At 41.4% G+C, this 16,936-nt stretch overlaps 1 protein-coding gene across 7 annotated transcripts in view; it reads right to left on the reverse strand.

The window, feature by feature from the left end:
• Positions 1–16,936, reverse strand: part of mymx (myomixer) — a 38,116-nt gene that overhangs the window by 8,611 nt on the left and 12,569 nt on the right. For 5 of the 7 annotated variants that reach the window (XM_078787197.1, XM_078787199.1, XM_078787196.1 and 2 more), the window contains 14 exons: positions 16,032–16,194; positions 11,677–11,810; positions 11,486–11,582; positions 10,374–10,523; positions 9,997–10,146; positions 8,742–8,980; positions 7,832–7,967; positions 6,254–6,445; positions 5,945–6,097; positions 4,313–4,524; positions 3,829–4,012; positions 3,568–3,723; positions 2,266–2,616; positions 2,006–2,116 (listed from right to left, as the gene is read on the reverse strand). In XM_078787197.1, the coding sequence (XP_078643323.1) occupies positions 2,006–2,116; positions 2,266–2,616; positions 3,568–3,723; positions 3,829–4,012; positions 4,313–4,524; positions 5,945–6,097; positions 6,254–6,445; positions 7,832–7,967; positions 8,742–8,980; positions 9,997–10,146; positions 10,374–10,523; positions 11,486–11,582; positions 11,677–11,810; positions 16,032–16,194 (2,428 nt within the window). The remainder of the gene's footprint in view (positions 1–2,005; positions 2,117–2,265; positions 2,617–3,567; positions 3,724–3,828; positions 4,013–4,312; positions 4,525–5,944; positions 6,098–6,253; positions 6,446–7,831; positions 7,968–8,741; positions 8,981–9,996; positions 10,147–10,373; positions 10,524–11,485; positions 11,583–11,676; positions 11,811–16,031; positions 16,195–16,936) is intronic. The other 2 variants (XM_078787194.1, XM_078787198.1) reach the window with 2 other exon arrangements.

Below are 16,936 nucleotides of genomic sequence, written 5' to 3' on the forward strand. Positions count from 1 at the left end.
CTTTCTCCCATGACTCCTCTGTATCATCCAAATGGTCATATGCAAACTTAAGACGGGCCTTGACATGTGCTGGTTTAAGCAGGGGAACCTTTCGTGCCATGCATGATTTCACATCATGACGTCTTAGTGTATTACCTACAGTAACCTTGGAAACGGTGGTCCCAGCTCTTTTCAGGTCATTGACCAAGTCCTGTCGTGTAGTTCTGGGCTGATTCCTCACCTTTCTTAGAATCATTGAGACCCCACGAGGTGATATCTTGCATGGGGCTCCACTCCGATTGAGATTGACCGTCATGTTTAGCTTCTTCCATTTTCTAATGATAGCTCCAACAGTGGACCTTTTTTCACCAAGCTGCTTGGTAATTGCTCCGTAGCCCTTTCCAGCCTTGTGGAGGTGTACAATTTTGTCTCTGGTGTCTTTGGACAGCTCTTTGGTCTTCGCCATGTTACAAGTTAAAGTCTTACTGATTGTATGGGGTGGACAGGTGTCTTTATGCAGCTAACGACCTCAAACAGGTGCATCTGATTCAGGATGATACATGGAGTGCAGGTGGACTTCTAATGGGCAGACTAACAGGTCTTTCAGGGTCAGAATTCTAGATGATACACAGGTGTTCAAATACTTATTTGCAGCTGTATCACACAAATAAATTGTTAAAAAATCATGCATTGTGATTTCTGGATTTTTCTTTTTAGTTTATCTCTCTCACAGTGGACATGCACCTACGATGAAAATTTCAGACCCCTCCATGATTTCTAAGTGGGAGAAATAGCTAAATAGCAGGGTGTTCAAATACTTATTTTCTTCACTGTATGTGCTTTTATAAATGTTACTAAGGGGGGGTCTACATGTGTTTTGTGGACATAGAGAAGACCTTTGATTGTGTTTCTTGTGGAATTTTGTAGGGAGTACTTAGGGAGTAATTCAGGCTGTTCATTCCACAAGTCGGAATTTGGTTCGCATTGCCGGCAAAAAATCGGACACCTTTCCAGTGACGGTTTGATTCTTGTCATTACTTTCATGGACAGAGTTCCTATGCAAAGCCTCAGGGTTCTGCTTTTTGCGTGTTTTTTCTGCTTTTTTGCAGATTATGCTGGCTTAATCGAGCCGTGACCCTGGTTGGGAAGAGAATCAGCACCTCCATGCCCGAATCTATTGTTCCCACCCGGAAAAGGGTGGCATGTCATCTCGTGTTCGGGGATGATCCAGCCCCATAACAAGGTGAGAAGCACTGTCATCTGGGGGGAGCAAGATGAGGTGGCTCAGGTAGGATGACTCCCAGACACCTCCCATTGGGAGGTGTTCAGGGCCTCGGAGAAGACCCAGGACACGTTACAGAGACTATGTCTACTGACTACTGGGATCCGCTGGGTTAGGGTTGGGGTTAGACCCTGCGACCCGATATCGGATAAGCGTCAGAAGATGGATGGATGGCTGTATCAAAATACATAATGTACTGCAATGCATACACATTACATTACACATATCAGTAAAGTGCAGATGATGTTGTTAAAATATAAAATAACAACACATTCATAAAATTGGTTATAAAGCATACATATGTTGCTGATTGGTAATTAAATATTTGTACCTCATTAAATACTATTACGTGTATACAGAATATGCATTATAAAAGTAACACACCTCTATTGTCCCCCCCTTTATATATCACTCCAGTAAATGCTCCTCATTAAAGTAGAATTTATTGGGTTCTGGTTTGGCATGCTGTGTAAGAGAATAATGACAATGAAATCATTTTGTTTGGATGGTTTTCTTCTAAAAGTCACATAAACACAAACCAAACTCATAGTGTGAGTAAAATATATATCAGATATTAAAACTCAAACACAGCCTTCTGTCTATTAGACAACGAATGACAAGACAAGGAAACTGCAGAGCAGCTGTACCTTACATGGTTAAGAAGATGATGCGTCCCACAGAAAACAACTACACACAGCATGCAGTCCCAGCACATGCGATGCCAGTTCACACCCTGCAATTTACCTCGTTTGCACTCTGCCGATAAATCTTTTTCTTTCGCGTTAAACTACCCAAAGTATTTTCCAAAAACCCTTGGCAGCGCTTCCAAAAGTTTTTACAGGCAGGCACAGTGGGCTAAAGGGGAAGATCAGGATAAAAGATAGTTAAGAAGGCCAAAGTGGAGAAAGAAAAGGACAAACAGCAGACAGTCAAGAAGAAAGATGCGTCGTTGCTGTCGCTGTCCAGCATACCAAAACGTAAACAAACACAAAGGGAGTACTTACCCTATGGAGAGGTTCCGAAGTCACATCCACAACCTCATCGGGTCGAACGGGACAGTTGAGCACTTGAACTTGGCTATCTCCTGTGTTACCAAAACTTAGGATGAGATTGACCTCGCCCCCCAAAGAGGGACTACCGGGCTCTTTTACGACCATGATGGAAGGTGTGGGAGACTCTGATTGCAGGAGCTCACCCTCCCATTGGCCGATACCTTTCATGACTTCATAGGCATCCTCTGGGTGCTGCTTATATCCAGGGAACGCTTCTGAGCTCTGGTTGTTTGCTTCTGTCTTTAATTTGCTTTCTTCTGAGTTGGCATTTGGAGCCTGACAGGACTCGTAAGAGTATATAGCCTGTAAAGGAAGTTATAGCAATTATTGTCAATATTAGGTACAAAGTTACAATGATGCTGTAGTCTTGAACAGATGGGGTCTATCATGTTTTTTTTGTATAGTATAGATAGTATTTTTGATCTAAATGCCCTTACATCAGCGGTCTCAAACATGCGGCCCGCGGGCCAAATGTGGCCCGCAGGACACTAGTTTGAGGCCCCCGCCTTGATATGAAAGTTTAATGTTAGTGCGGCCCGTGCAAGTTTGATATGGATGCTGTATGGTATCATGTACCCAGAAAAAATTATTACGTTTGATTAATGTTCATGTTAAAGGTTAAATAACTGTTAATAGTTATCCTCCCTATCCGTGTGGAAGTGGTAAGTTTTTGGCTATTTAAGTTTAAAGGAAATAACTTGAAGGCTACCGTTTAGGTCGCTAGCTCTCTAGTTTGCGAGTTAGCATGTGTCTCAAGACCCTGCAGTTGCGCAATATGTTGTAAATAAAAAGAGAATAAATGTGACTATAGTTGTGTTTTGTCATGTTTTGTTATTATTATTATTATTATATTTATTTATTACTGATTGATTGATTTTCTTTATTCTTGATTTGTTTATTTATTTTTCATCTTATTTTGTGTAGAAAAATAAAAAGTAAGATATTTGAGAACAGTGGAATGTTTTATCAGAGCTTTTCTTGTAGAAAATCAGAACCAAAGCAAAGTTTATTCATTTTTCTGTTTTTAATGAATGTGTTTTTTTTTGTTTTTTGGGGGGAAAACCAGTCTCACCCAGACCCTAGCTCCAGTGGCCCCCAAGTCAATTGAGTTTGAGACCCCTGTGGTAGATTGTGTAGAGAAGCGCTGTGAGTGCCCATGTGTGTACTTCTGTGTATACATTCATATATGTGTGCGTAAGTGTGTGAATTTTATGCATATTGAGTTGATAGCAAAGTAACAATTTGGAAATGTACCTCTGTTAATGGCGAGTACAATGCGGCCTCAGAATAAACGTTATCGATTGAGTGCTCCTGTGTACTCTTCTTGTGGAGCCACTCTTGTTTTTTGGCTCTCCAGTGCAACGAAATCCACCCAAGCATACTCTGCAATTCCTCCATGCGCTCTCCTACCTGAAAGACATCACTGTAGGTCAGTAAAAGTGGAAAAAAAAAATACCGTAGTGATATTTTCAAGGCCCAGTATGAGTCATACAGTACTTTTATATCCCAGCTCACCATCTGAGACAGGTGGTGTTCTTTGTCTAAAATGTTTCTCCCGGTTGCTGTCAGCTCGTCAAACTCCTCAAATTTTTCTTGGATTTGGATATCGAGCTCAGTGGCCAGCACACTCGGTCCATCTTCCATCAGATGCAAGGAAGTGTCTGAGAAAATGCACGACCTGGTGTCTTCTGTCCATGAGCTATCCACAGAAGGGAGGATGATGTAAGAGGTGATGGAAGAGACAAGGAACAGAGCTGTGAGGAAAGTCATTCACAAAACATGAGAATATCCAGACCTCCACCCTGAAAGGATATTCATCTGCTGTCAGACTCAGACCAGGAAATATGTACTAACTTCCTCACCGCGTCCCATTTCACTGGGGACCTGCGCTGGACTGCAAGAACCTTGTGTTCTTTACTGTTTATAAATGTCCACACAAAGTGGATTATGACTGGAACATCTGGCCCTGAAAGGGGTCATACCCCTGTGCCTTTCTTACATCATGGTGAGGTAGCTCCTGAAGAAGTCTTGGAGATGACAAAACTCTTGCAGACGTGATTTGATCTCCGTCACGCTCTTTCCCAACTCAGTCCAGGCCTGCAGTGTTTCCTGAATCTTCACCCACGGTACATGTGCTCTCTCTTGTTCCTTCAAACAAGAAGCCTGTTTCTCCATCTCCTTCACTTTGTCGCTGAGAACTTCATAGTCAACCTATGGAGAATCACAATAAAAGTATTATCGTAGCTCATTATTTGCGTGCTCCAGCTGTAACGTTATCCATGACTTCATCCCCATAGCTTATACGTGCTCTTCAGCAGGAGAACATATGGTCTGCATATGTTCGATTGCGCTGTAGCAGTAATTATTAATGTTACAGGTTCTCTGGGAGCAGTACTTCATCATGTGGGCCTCAACATTGATGTTAGGTCATTCCTGCTTCAATAGTTTTAATTCCTGTGTGGCGTGTATGTATGTTTGTCCATGACTTGTATTATTCATTAACGTTCATATTTACATGATACACACAGAAAGTCAATACTTGACTATACTAATTATATACTAACTATACTGTATTAAGTTTAGTTACATTTAAAGTGGCACAGACAAGGCTGCACGGTGGGTGAGTGGTTAGCGCGCAGGCCTCACAGCTAGGAGACCTGAGTTCAATTCCACCCTCGGCCATCTCTGTGTGGAATTTGCATGTTCTTCATGCATGGGTTTTCCTCCCACATTCCAAAAACATTCATTCATTCATTCATTTTCTACCGCTTTTCCTCATGAGGGTAGCGAGGGGTGCTGGAGCCTATCCCAGCTGTCTTCGGGCGAGAGGCGGGGTACACCCTGGACTGGTCGCCAGCCAATCACAGGGCACATATAGACAAACAACCATTCACACTCACATTCATACCTATGGACAATTTGGAGTTGCCAATTAACCTAGCATGTTTTTGGAATGTGGGAGGAAACCGGAGTACCCGGAGAAAACCCACGCATGCACGGGGAGAACATGCAAACTCCACACAGAGATGGCCGAAAGTGGAATTGAACCCTGGTCTCCTAGCTGTGAGGTCTGCGCGCTAACCACTCGACCGCCGTGCCGCATTCCAAAAACATGCTAGGTTAATTGGTGACTCCAAATTGTCCATAGGTATGAATGTGAGTGTGAATGGTTGTTTGTCTATATGTGCCCTGTGATTGGCTGGCCACCAGTCCAGGGTGTACCCCGCCTCTCGCCAGCTGGGATAGGCTCCAGCACTCCAGCGACCCTTGTGAGGAAAAGCGGTAGAAAATGAATGAATGAATGTTTTTGGAATGTGGGAGGAAAAACCATGCATGAAGAACATGCAAACTCCACACAGAGATGGCTGAGGGTGGAATTGAAATCAGGTCCCCTAGCTGTGAGGCCTGCTCGCTAACCACTCATGCACCGTGCAGTATTGTCTGTGTCACTTTAAATGGAACTAAACTTAATACAGTATAGTTAGTATAGTTGGCTGGCCACCAGTCCAGGGTGTGTCCCGCCTCCCGCCCGAAGACATCTGGGATAGGCTCCAGCACGCCTCGTGAGGATAAGCGGTAGAAAATGAATGGCACAGACAAAAGAAAGGCCATACAATCATCTTCCTCTTACCTCCAGGTGGTCGTGCCTCTCCTGCAGAGCCTCAAGGCCACAATGATCAAGCTCACACTGGACGGCCATGTCCGTCTCCTTCTCAAGGATGTCCAAACTGAGATCCTTGCAGCAGCAGAGACATTCCTCTATGCATCCAGCCAGTCTGGTTTGCTAGTGTAGCACAACATCCTCATAAGAATACATGCAAATTCATGTTTCAGATCATGTCATGAAGTTCTCAACATGGAGAATAGTATTGGTTATAGTACCCAGAATACATCTAAGGAACCATAAATGCATAATATTCTGCAAAAATGATGACTTTACCCTGCTCAGTAGTTCCTGTAAATCCTGGTCAAGGTTCTGTGACCGTCCTCTCTCCCTCACAGTGTCATTGAGCATCTCCACAGCTTCTCGTAGTTCTTTCACAGGGTCACCCATGCCGTCCATGAGGTCACCCCCACCACTGCTTTGGAGTCCCAGCAAGTCAGAAGGTGATGAGCTCTTACTGTGGAGAGGCTATACACCCAAACGTATTTATCAATGCATGTATATTCATCCTTGATGACAACTATTGACATGATGAATGAGTTGCTTTTGGAGCAACAGTTAGGCCAAAACTTCAACTTAATAACAACTCAAAAACAAAAGCTGAGCGAACATTCATTTTACTTGCACAAAACAGCACAAATAAATGACACCACTTCAATTCGGAGCATGTTGGGGGGGCTGGGTGACCATTGGTTGACCTATGTAATAAATTGTAACAACGCTGTATTAATGCTGTAATAACTAAAAAAAATGCAGAAAAAAATCATTTTACCTGCACAAAACAGCACAAAACAAGCACAAAAAAATGACACCACTTTGGTTCAGTTCAGAGCATATTGGAAGAACTGGGTGACCTTTGGTTCACCTATGTGATAAACTGTAATAACGCTGTATTAATGCTGTAATAACTAAAAAAAAAACGCAGATTTTTTTTTTACCTGCACAAAACAGCACAAAACGAGCACAAAAAATTACACCACTTTGGTTCAATTCGGAGCATGTCGGGGGGCTGGGTGACCTTTGGTTCACCTATGTAATAAACTGTAATAACACTGTATTAACGCTGTAATAACTAAAAAAAATGCAGAAAAAAATCATTTTACCTGCAGAAAAGAAGCACAAAAAAATGACACCACTTTGGTTCAGTTCAGAGCATATTGGAAGAACTGGGTGACCTTTGGTTCACCTATGTAATAAACTGTAATAACACTGTATTAACGCTGTAATAACTAAAAATAATGCAGAAAAAAATTTATTTTACCTGCACAATAAAGCCCAAAAAAAATGAAACCACTTTGATTCAATTTGGAGCATGTTGGGGGGCCGGGTGACCTTTGGTTCACCTATGTAATAAACTGTAATAACACTGTATTAACGCTGTAATAACTAAAAATAATGCAGAAAAAAAATCATTTTATCTGCACAAAACAAGCACAAATAAAATGACACTGCTTTGGTTCAATTTGAAGCATGTTGGGGGGGGGGCTGGGTGACCATTGGTTGACCTATGTAATAAACTGTAATAACACTGTATTAACGCTGTAATAACTAAAAATGTGCAGAAAAAATTCATTTTACCTGCACAAAACAGCACAAAACGAGCACAAAAAAATGACAACACTTTGGTTCAATTCAGAGCATGTTGGGGGGGGGGGGGGGTGAGTGACTTTTGGTTTGTTATAAACTGTAATAACTCAAAAACGAAAGCAGCACAAACGTTCATTTTACCAGCATAAACGTAGAACAAACAAATGAGACTATTTGAGTGTTGAGTTGAGTGGGGGGGGGCAACTTCACTCAGGTTTAGAAATGGAGTTAATGAGGTGACTATTTGAATTCCTTGGTACGTCTCACCTGAACCAAGCAATATTGACTAGTGTCGAACTCCTGACTCTCCTCCAACTCCACACGTTCCAAGAACTCATTAAGCATGCGCATGTCCTGCAGCTTGGAACTCTGTTGAGTCAGGGCACTTAGGACAGTTTGGTATCTGAGAAAATGTGAAACATTGGAAAAAAATCAGTCGTTATGTATACACAGCCTTGCTGCACACTTCAGGATACACATTTCCACATTTCACACACCGCATGTATTATCTAAGGTTTATTTCACCATGCAACAAAGGTGTTTTGATATAGTCATGCATTACATAAATATACCACTGAGAAAGGTTATATTGTACCTACATAACCAAGGAATTTACTTTTGAGAGGGGAGAATATATTTTTCCACATTAAAAGTGCCCGTTTGCATGCAGTGTTAATAAATGACACGACCACAAGTGAGATGGTTTTACCGACATCAGCCATGCCTCAGAAAGCAGTGTTGTCTACCTCAGCCTTAGCTCATGCCCTACTCTTCAAAAAACCTCCATTGAAACCTTCCTTTGTTTTCCTTAGTCGGCTTGGTGTTCTTCACAGTCAGATTTTTATGAGCAAAGACTCATCTAAACATGCAGCCAACATCACAAGTTTGGACTGAGTATCCATGGCAACAACCTATGTGTTTAAAGTCGAGCAATGTGAGAGGCATGGAAAGGGTGACTCTGCCAGTCATTGTAGGGCGGGGAACCACAGCACATGTAAGGCATATCGGATAGCCCTCGTGTGCTTTATGAATCACAAATGACTAAATGGATGGGCATATGGAGGAAACATAATCTACTGTGTATAACAGAGCATAACACTGACATTATAGTTTCATCCAAACACAATGCATTGCTAAACCACACAAATGGGGTCTCTATTAATTCCATTAAGCTTACTTTCTCTCCACTTCTTCCATACGTGCTGGCAAGCCTTGGGTGTTGGGGTGACCGTGGCCGTGGAGCCGCTCCACTTCCTTTCGGAGAGCATTGAGCTCCAGGCTGCGTATGGCTACTTCTTTCTCCAGGAGACAGTTCTCCCGCTCTGCGATGGTCATGGTTTCAGGGTCATTGGCTCGTGAGGACTCCTCCTCCAACCAGGCCTCCAGGCTCTCCAGAGCTTGGAGTACTTTAGCAACCTTTACACAAATTGAAGAAGCAGAAGGTCACAACTGGGATTCCTTGAAGTGAGATGCTGGTAATGGCGGCACGGCGGTGGAGTGGTTAGCGCGCAGACCTCACAGCTAGGACACCAGGGTTCAATTCCACCCTCGGCCATCTCTGTGTGGAGTTTGCATGTTCTTCATGCATGGGTTTTCCTCCCACATTCCAAAAATAATCATTCATTCATTCATTTTCTACCGCTTTTCCTCACGAGGGTCGCGGGGGATGCTGATTCCTATCCCAGCTGTCTTCGGGCGAGAAGCGGGGTAAACCCTGGACTGGTGGCCAGCCAATCACAGGGCACATATAGACAAACAACCATTCACACTCACATTCATACCTATGGACAATTTGGAGTCGACAAATTAACCTAGCATGTTTTTGGAATGTGGGAGGAAACCGGAGTACCCGGAGAAAACCCACGGGGAGAACATGATAACTCCACACAGAGATGGCCGAGGGTGGAATTGAACCCTGGTCTCCTAGCTGTGAGGTCTGCGCGCTAACCACTCGACCACCGTGCCGCATTCCAAAAACATGCTAGGTTAATTGGCGACTCCAAATTGTCCATAGGTATGAATGTGAGTGTGAATGGTTGTTTGTCTATATGTGCCCTGTGATTGGCTGGCGACCAATCCAGGGTGTACCCCGCCTCTCGCCCGAAGACAGCTGGGATAGGCTCCAGCAACCCCAGCGACCCTCATGATGAAAAAGCGGTAGAAAATGAATTAATGTTGTAATGGATAAAGAGAAATACAAGACTTGCCTATATTTGATTCAAATGGGAGCCGAGCATGAAAAATGTGTACATGTTGGCAGGTCTGGTTTTTCAGTGGAAAAACAACATTTTTGCAGAGAATTTTGCAAACATGAAGAAAACAGCACATACTCTAGTTTCATAAGAAAAAAAACAAAACAAAGCATAATCTTTCATAACCAGAAGGTAATTTCAGTCATACTTCAGTCGTGAGATATCGCTAATGAATCTTACCCTAATGCCCAGATCTTCAGAGGCCTGCAGGAAGCCAGCATTCTTCTGGTGCCTCCTCTGCAGCTCTTCCCACAGCACCTCCAGCTGGCTTAGGAACTGTTCTATCTTGGCGCTGCCTGGGTGCTGTGCACGGACCAGCCCATGGCCCTCCTGGGGTTTCAGGAAATAATCATAAGAAATACACCCAAAGCTGTCCAATAGCTTACATGTTGTTTTTTTTTTTGGCAGTACCAAATGACCACAATGATTGAATGATACTTTTGGTACAGAATACTTTCTAATACGCTTTTAACTTGTGTTTTTTGTCTTAATAGTCAAATATACTATAATTTATGAACTCATCCAGCACTTTTGTTTCAAGACAAACCGTAACTTACTCGTTTGACCACCTCTATCCTGGCTTTGTTGGTGATGATTTCTTGTTGCACTGCATATTGGCACCTTCTGGCTGCCTCCATGCCCTCGAACGTGGCTATTGAACACACTTGTGTAGCCATTGAAACATTATCTTTCAGCCAGGACAGAGTCTGAAATACACAATTATGGAAAGCAATCGAGTTAAAGAGAAGGAATGTTTGTCAATAATAATACTTAGTCACAGAAAACAAAACATTTTAGCAACGAGTGAGATACTGGGCCTCGCCTGCCCCCTGAAAATCTTTGTACAGTCATCCCTTACCACTTTGCGGTTCAAACATTACTCCCTGACTCTATTACAGTTTATCAAAAATCAAATGCTCACTGATTTGTGGCCTAGTAGTCCAAATATATCAAAAAAATATAAGCATATGTAGTATTCTAGTATCATTACTAGGTGTCAGTAATGTTACATTGATGAGACATTACATTAACAGCACAACATAGTTCTCCTCCCATTATGTGTGGAAGTGGTAATGTTTGGCTTCCTACTTTGTCTGTCTTGTCTGTCCATTCTCATTGAAACACTTAAGGTTAAGTAAATAAGTAAATTGAAGGCTCATGCTATTTAGCAATGTGATGTAAACAAAGAATAATAGGAGTGTGAGGTGATTATAGGGGTGTTATTTCAGGTCTACAGGGCTCTAATAATTAAATAATTAACGTATTTAGACGGTCATAAAAAGTATTTATATGCCTGTACTATGAAAATATTCCATGTATTAATACTGAATCCTACTTTTTTCAAATAATTTATTGCGGTCGGGTCTGGAAGCAATTAAGCGCGATAAATGAGGGATGGCTGTATTGAAACAAATACGCTGGGACATTTACTGCTACAATGCAACATTACTTGTGAACACATCAGTTCACCCATTATGAAATATGACATAATGTCTGGAGCTTGTTACAAATTAGAACAGACAATTTTAAGAGGCAGTCCATACAGATGCAGCACTAATTGGGAAATTTGTTGTGCAATAACAAATTTTGTAATAAGGTTTTTTTTTTAAAAAAAGGCACTTTTGATGTTAAAATAAAAGGCAGAAGTGGCTGGCACAGGTTAGTTCACCTTGTCAGCAGACACAGTGAACTTCTGGAGCTGGATGTGAAGCTGTGGGTGGCCTGGCGGGGCGGTGGCATGCCTGGGCTCAACTCTACGCTTGCTGCTGGAAAGAAAACAGAGACCGGTATATTAGGACTTACATAAAGACCTCTCGTTACGTAAGAGAGCTAGAGAGAGTGAAGCCCGGCTGAAATCACCTTTCCCTCCTTGACTGATGACTGACGATGACATCATCTGCAAAGGCAGGGCCATCTGCCATGGATGAAGGGGTGTGGTTCACACATTGTTGTGGCTGGCTTTGCCTAGCGCTGGCGTGACCTTCGGATGTACTCTGTGGAGTACAATAAAGTACAATAAAATATAGCAGCAACATTGGTCAGTGTTAATGGGAAGGGCTGGAGGACCGAAAAACATGGACAACTGAATAAATGATACACATATACTTTGGGGTTAACAACTACATAAAAATCCTGCATCCCATAACAAGTCTGGTATCATCTCTTATGTTAACGAATCGGTTTTGACCCATGTATTAAATCAGCTATAAAATACACTAAAAACAATAAGTTACCATCAAATTTGCTTCTCATCTCTTGGTTACCTTCTTAGGCTTCCTCATCCATGAAAATATTGGTTTTAATACTTTTGGTTTGGGCATGTAGTCACTATACCCCTCGAGGGCAGCACGGTGGTCGAGTGGTTAGTGCGCAGACCTCACAGTTAGGAATTAATTCCACCCTCGGCCATCTCTGTGTGGAGTTTGCATGTTCTCCCCGTGCATGCGTGGGTTTTCTCCGGGTACTCCGGTTTCCTCCCACATTCCAAAAACATGCTAGGTTAATTGGCGACTCCAAATTGTCCATAGGTATGAATGTGAGTGTGAATGGTTGTTTGTCTATATGTGCCCTGTGATTGGCTGGCGACCAGTCCAGGGTGTACCCCGCCTGTCGCCCAAATACAGCTGGGATAGGCTCCAGCACCCCCGCGACCCTCGTGAGGAAAAAGCAGTAGAAAATGAATGAATGAATGAATATATCCCTCGATTTCAATTTCCAAAAATGGTAAAATGAATGTCAAAAGAATCATATTAATAAATTGAAGGTCCTTTTGTTACCTGGCTAATCTTGAAAGCGATAGAACATATCTCTTAAATCCATTAGTTTTCTTTATTTTCTCATTTTAGTATTAATCACTAAAGAAACATCTATGGTGTTCGGGTCAATTTTGACCCATATATATTAATGTCAAAAAAAGGTAGAAAAAGTTATTGTTTACAGCAACAAAATGAGAATCCCCTGAAGCTTCCATGATGAGAAGAGGAGCTAGTTGCTAATTGTACACTTATGATTTCAGTTTTGGAATTATTGCTTTATAGTCATACTATTATATAGTCATATTATTATAACCGACCCTAACAATACAGTGGTCATAATTTCAAACAGACCATTTTAAAATGTAGTAAAAATTATTTTTTTTGTTTTTATTTTGTTGAAATAGAGTTTCTCAACAAAGTCAAAAAGCCTTGATGCAATAAACAAATGTTATGTGATTCTTTTTATGCATTAAAATGTAAAACGGGTCGGTGCTGAGGAGGGTTAATGGAGTTGGTTATGGGGTCAATATCTACTCCCTACACATTTGCTTCCGTTCTTGCTCTTTTATATACAAAAAACACACCTTAAAGTGTGTTCTACATAAAAACAATATAAAACAAATGATGTATGATGAACCAAAACACTACATTTGACATTTATCTTTTGAAGTTTTGATCTGCTTTTCATCCACCTCGTTTTACAAAACACTTCCCTCCACAGTAGTGTTCAACCTCATCTGTTTTCAACTGATACCCTCTTGAGTATCTTCCTATGAAGTCAGCCAAGAACTATCACTTAGCACCGAGTCCATCTGGTCTGCAGGCCCGAGCATCTGGCTACACTTATCCAAAGAAACAACTGATGCTTATGTTTACTTCCTGCAATAAGAGACTGTACTACTGGCCTCTACACTGCATCCACTATGACCACATCACAACACAGATATCAATATTATGATGGACACGCAGGGAAATAAAGAACATTTAAGGAGGAAAGCCATTAGCATCAGAACAACTGCAAAGTGGTGCGGCTGTAACTATTCTGTAATGAGTTCAGTAAACCCAGGGGTCTCAAACTCAATTTACCTGGGGGCCACTGGAGCTAGGGTCTGGGTGAGACTGGGCCGCATCAGGTTTTCCAAAAAAACCCCGAAAAAAACGCATTTATTAAAAACAGAAAAATGAATAAACTTCGCTTTGGTTCCGATTTTCTACAAGAAAAGCTCTGATAAAACATTCCACTGTTCTCAAATATCTTACTTTTTATTTTCTACACAAAATAAGATGAAAAAGAAATAAACAAATCAAGAATAAAGAAAATCAATCAATCAGTAATAAATAAATATAATAATAATAATAAAACAGCAAATAATAAAAACGTAAGAAACCACATATAGTTGGTGGGTAGACAAATTATTTTTTTCAGATTAAAATGAACAAAGCATTATTAGAGCCCTGTAGACATGACAAAACACGACTATAGTCACATTTATACTCTTTTTATTTACAACATATTGCGCAACTGCAGGGTCTTGAGACACATGCTAACTCGCAAACTAGAGAGCTAGCGACCTAAACGGTAGCCTTCAAGTTATTTCCTTTAAACTTAAATAGCCAAAAACTTACCACTTCCACACGGATAGGGAGGATAACTATTAACAGTTATTTAACCTTTAACATGAACATTAATCAAACGTAATAATTTTTTCTGGGTACATGATACCATACAGCATCCATATCAAACTTGCGCGGGCCGCACTAACATTAAACTTTCATATCAAGGCAGGGGCCTCAAACTAGTGTCCTGCGGGCCACATTTGGCCTGCGGGCCGCGTGTTTGAGACCCCTGCTTTAACCGTTTGTTTGTTGGTCAGGCCTGGCTTTCGACTTGGTTTTCTTTCAATTGTCTTATTAAGCGCTCCATAAATTGTAATGAGTGTTGCGGCCACAAAAACACACCATGGAAAGTCTGTAGTGTGCAACGGATGAGAGGATTGCCTTTTTTTTTTTTTTTTTTTTTTTACATCAAGTATGCCAAGCTCACTAGACCTAATGGACCATGCGTCTGGCAACGTGCCAGTCAGAACCTACATGGAAATAAAGTGACATTGAATCATAAGGAAAATGGAAAAAGTGACGATTTCTCGCATTCAGACTCTGGGCAAATGGTCTTTGAGGAAGTCGGTGGGGATTGTGCATTCATTTCACATTGCACTGCGTCCGTATGCAATATTTATAGGTATCATGTATAGGTATCATAGGTATCATGATACTGGACCTGATACCAGACAAACCATGTGATCTTATTATCACATACTATTTAATCATGAGCTTATTATCACGTACTATTTAATCAAAAGACCATTTTGTTTCCAGAAAATGTTCAGTTTATTACATGTATTATATCTAAACAGTGTAAACACAATAATTGCAAAAATATTTCAACAATAATATTTTATCAACAGTCTTATCTTATCAATGTCTGACAATTAAAGTTCCATTAATCAAGTTTGGGTTTTTTGGTGACTGGAGAAGCACTAGGCACTAAGCACTCGTGCGCTGTTCTCTGATTGGTTGTTTCACGGGCACGATACCAGAGCAGCGCGCTCTGAGTGGACAGCTACGGGGGCTGATACTGGACATGGTTAAACTCTATATTTTATCAGTATCACATTTTGACACAGTATCATTTCGGTCTTTTCTTGTATCATTCATGGGCGGTTTCTAAGGTACAGGGCCAATTAATACTGTAGTATGTGATAAGTGATGTTATCGTAACACTATGTTAAGTACACAACATTGATGTTTAACTCCTTGCTCAAATTTCTCCAAAGCTCTTCCTTCAAGGCACACTAATAGTTTTTCATGATAGGTTTATAGCCAGCCAGGTCAAAGTAAGTGCATTCACATGCTTAATAATGTGCAGCATGGCTGCCAGAATGTCATTTCTGCTCATGATCCACTTACCCTGGATTGACCCACCATCTATTAATACGCCAATGGCTGTACTTTGTTACGTGGCTTGAGCCAGGATATTATTCCATCATAAAGTAAAAAGGATATGTAAACCAGTTGGACTTTGAACTGAAGGGAAAAGTGTATTTGCTCTGGCTCAGAATTTAGCAATGTAGTCATAGTTTGACATTATTCATGGAAGCTTATGAAATGAAGTACTTTCAGCCAGGGTACACATCTAAAAACGTCATGTGGCTCCTACAGGGGAATAACCGTAGTATTTTGGGACAAAGTGGTTTCAAGTACAACACTAAATTGTAAAAGTTTGGGGAATCTGGTGATATTCCACAGTGTACCGCTTTGTCATACATGTGTTGTCAATCTGGAATCAACACACAACAGTACAGCTGACCCCTAAACTGTAAATAAGGCATTTTCCACACAGATGGCATACATGCAATCCCGGCCAACAGCAACAGTCGTCACGCTACCAACTCTACTTACCGTATAACCATTAGGATGACTCGGCCATTCCGTCCCCTCCTTTCCCATGATCCTTCCACTCTCTGTTCCCATGTTGGAAAGGAGTTTTTGGGCTGGTGTCAAGAGGTCAGCATCTTCCCTGGTGAATGTCGAGCCCGTGGGAGAGAGGGTGGTCCGCTCGCTTCTGCAGAACGAGCAAAGCAAAGTGGGGGTTGCTGTGGCGTTGACAGCAAGGCTTTAGAAGCCTTCAATAAAATCCAGTTATGGGTCTGAATTTTATGCCAGTGTTTGTGTTTTTTTTTTGGATTTAAATAGCTGAGACGTACAACTTAAATGCTGGAGGTTATGTAATTTATGGAACTCAAGATAGTTCCCCTATGAGGACATGCTATTCGTCTGAAAGATTTTTCAAAGTTGGGCAGGGATGAGCATGATTCTTCTTGAGATATTTCATCATTTGGGGATTTGATGATGATGGTGGCGGAGAGGTCGCCGTCTAAAGTTGCTCCAACATCTCCCATGGGTGTTTACATGGGTTCAGATGTGGTGACTGGAGAGGCCATCTGCTAGTTGTTTCTACACAAATTCATTCAGCCTTTCCTTTTAATTTGGCATCCTATTTATAGCATTCAAGTTTTCACATCATTATCGCCCTAGAATTTCCTGTTTTTGTCCCCAAATGTGCTTATTATCATATTTAAAGCAGGCATTTTCCATTTTTGATAATATAATGTACCATTTAAAGACATCTTATGGTGTTTGTATTGCATGCTATTGAACTAAAAATGTTGATGCTGTGCGGTCATATCCCAGACATCGAGATTGAACCGCCCTTACAGTTTTTCTCGATTGTTTAAACACATTTTCTGAAAGGATGCCTCATATTCTCAGAACTCTACACACAAATCAAAAAATCACTCACACAT

Source organism: Doryrhamphus excisus, linkage group LG20, assembly GCF_037039965.1.
Source record: "Doryrhamphus excisus strain RoL-2023G ecotype Guam linkage group LG20, RoL_Dexc_Guam_v1.1, whole genome shotgun sequence".
In the NCBI taxonomy this organism is placed as follows: domain Eukaryota; kingdom Metazoa; phylum Chordata; class Actinopteri; order Syngnathiformes; family Syngnathidae; genus Doryrhamphus; species Doryrhamphus excisus.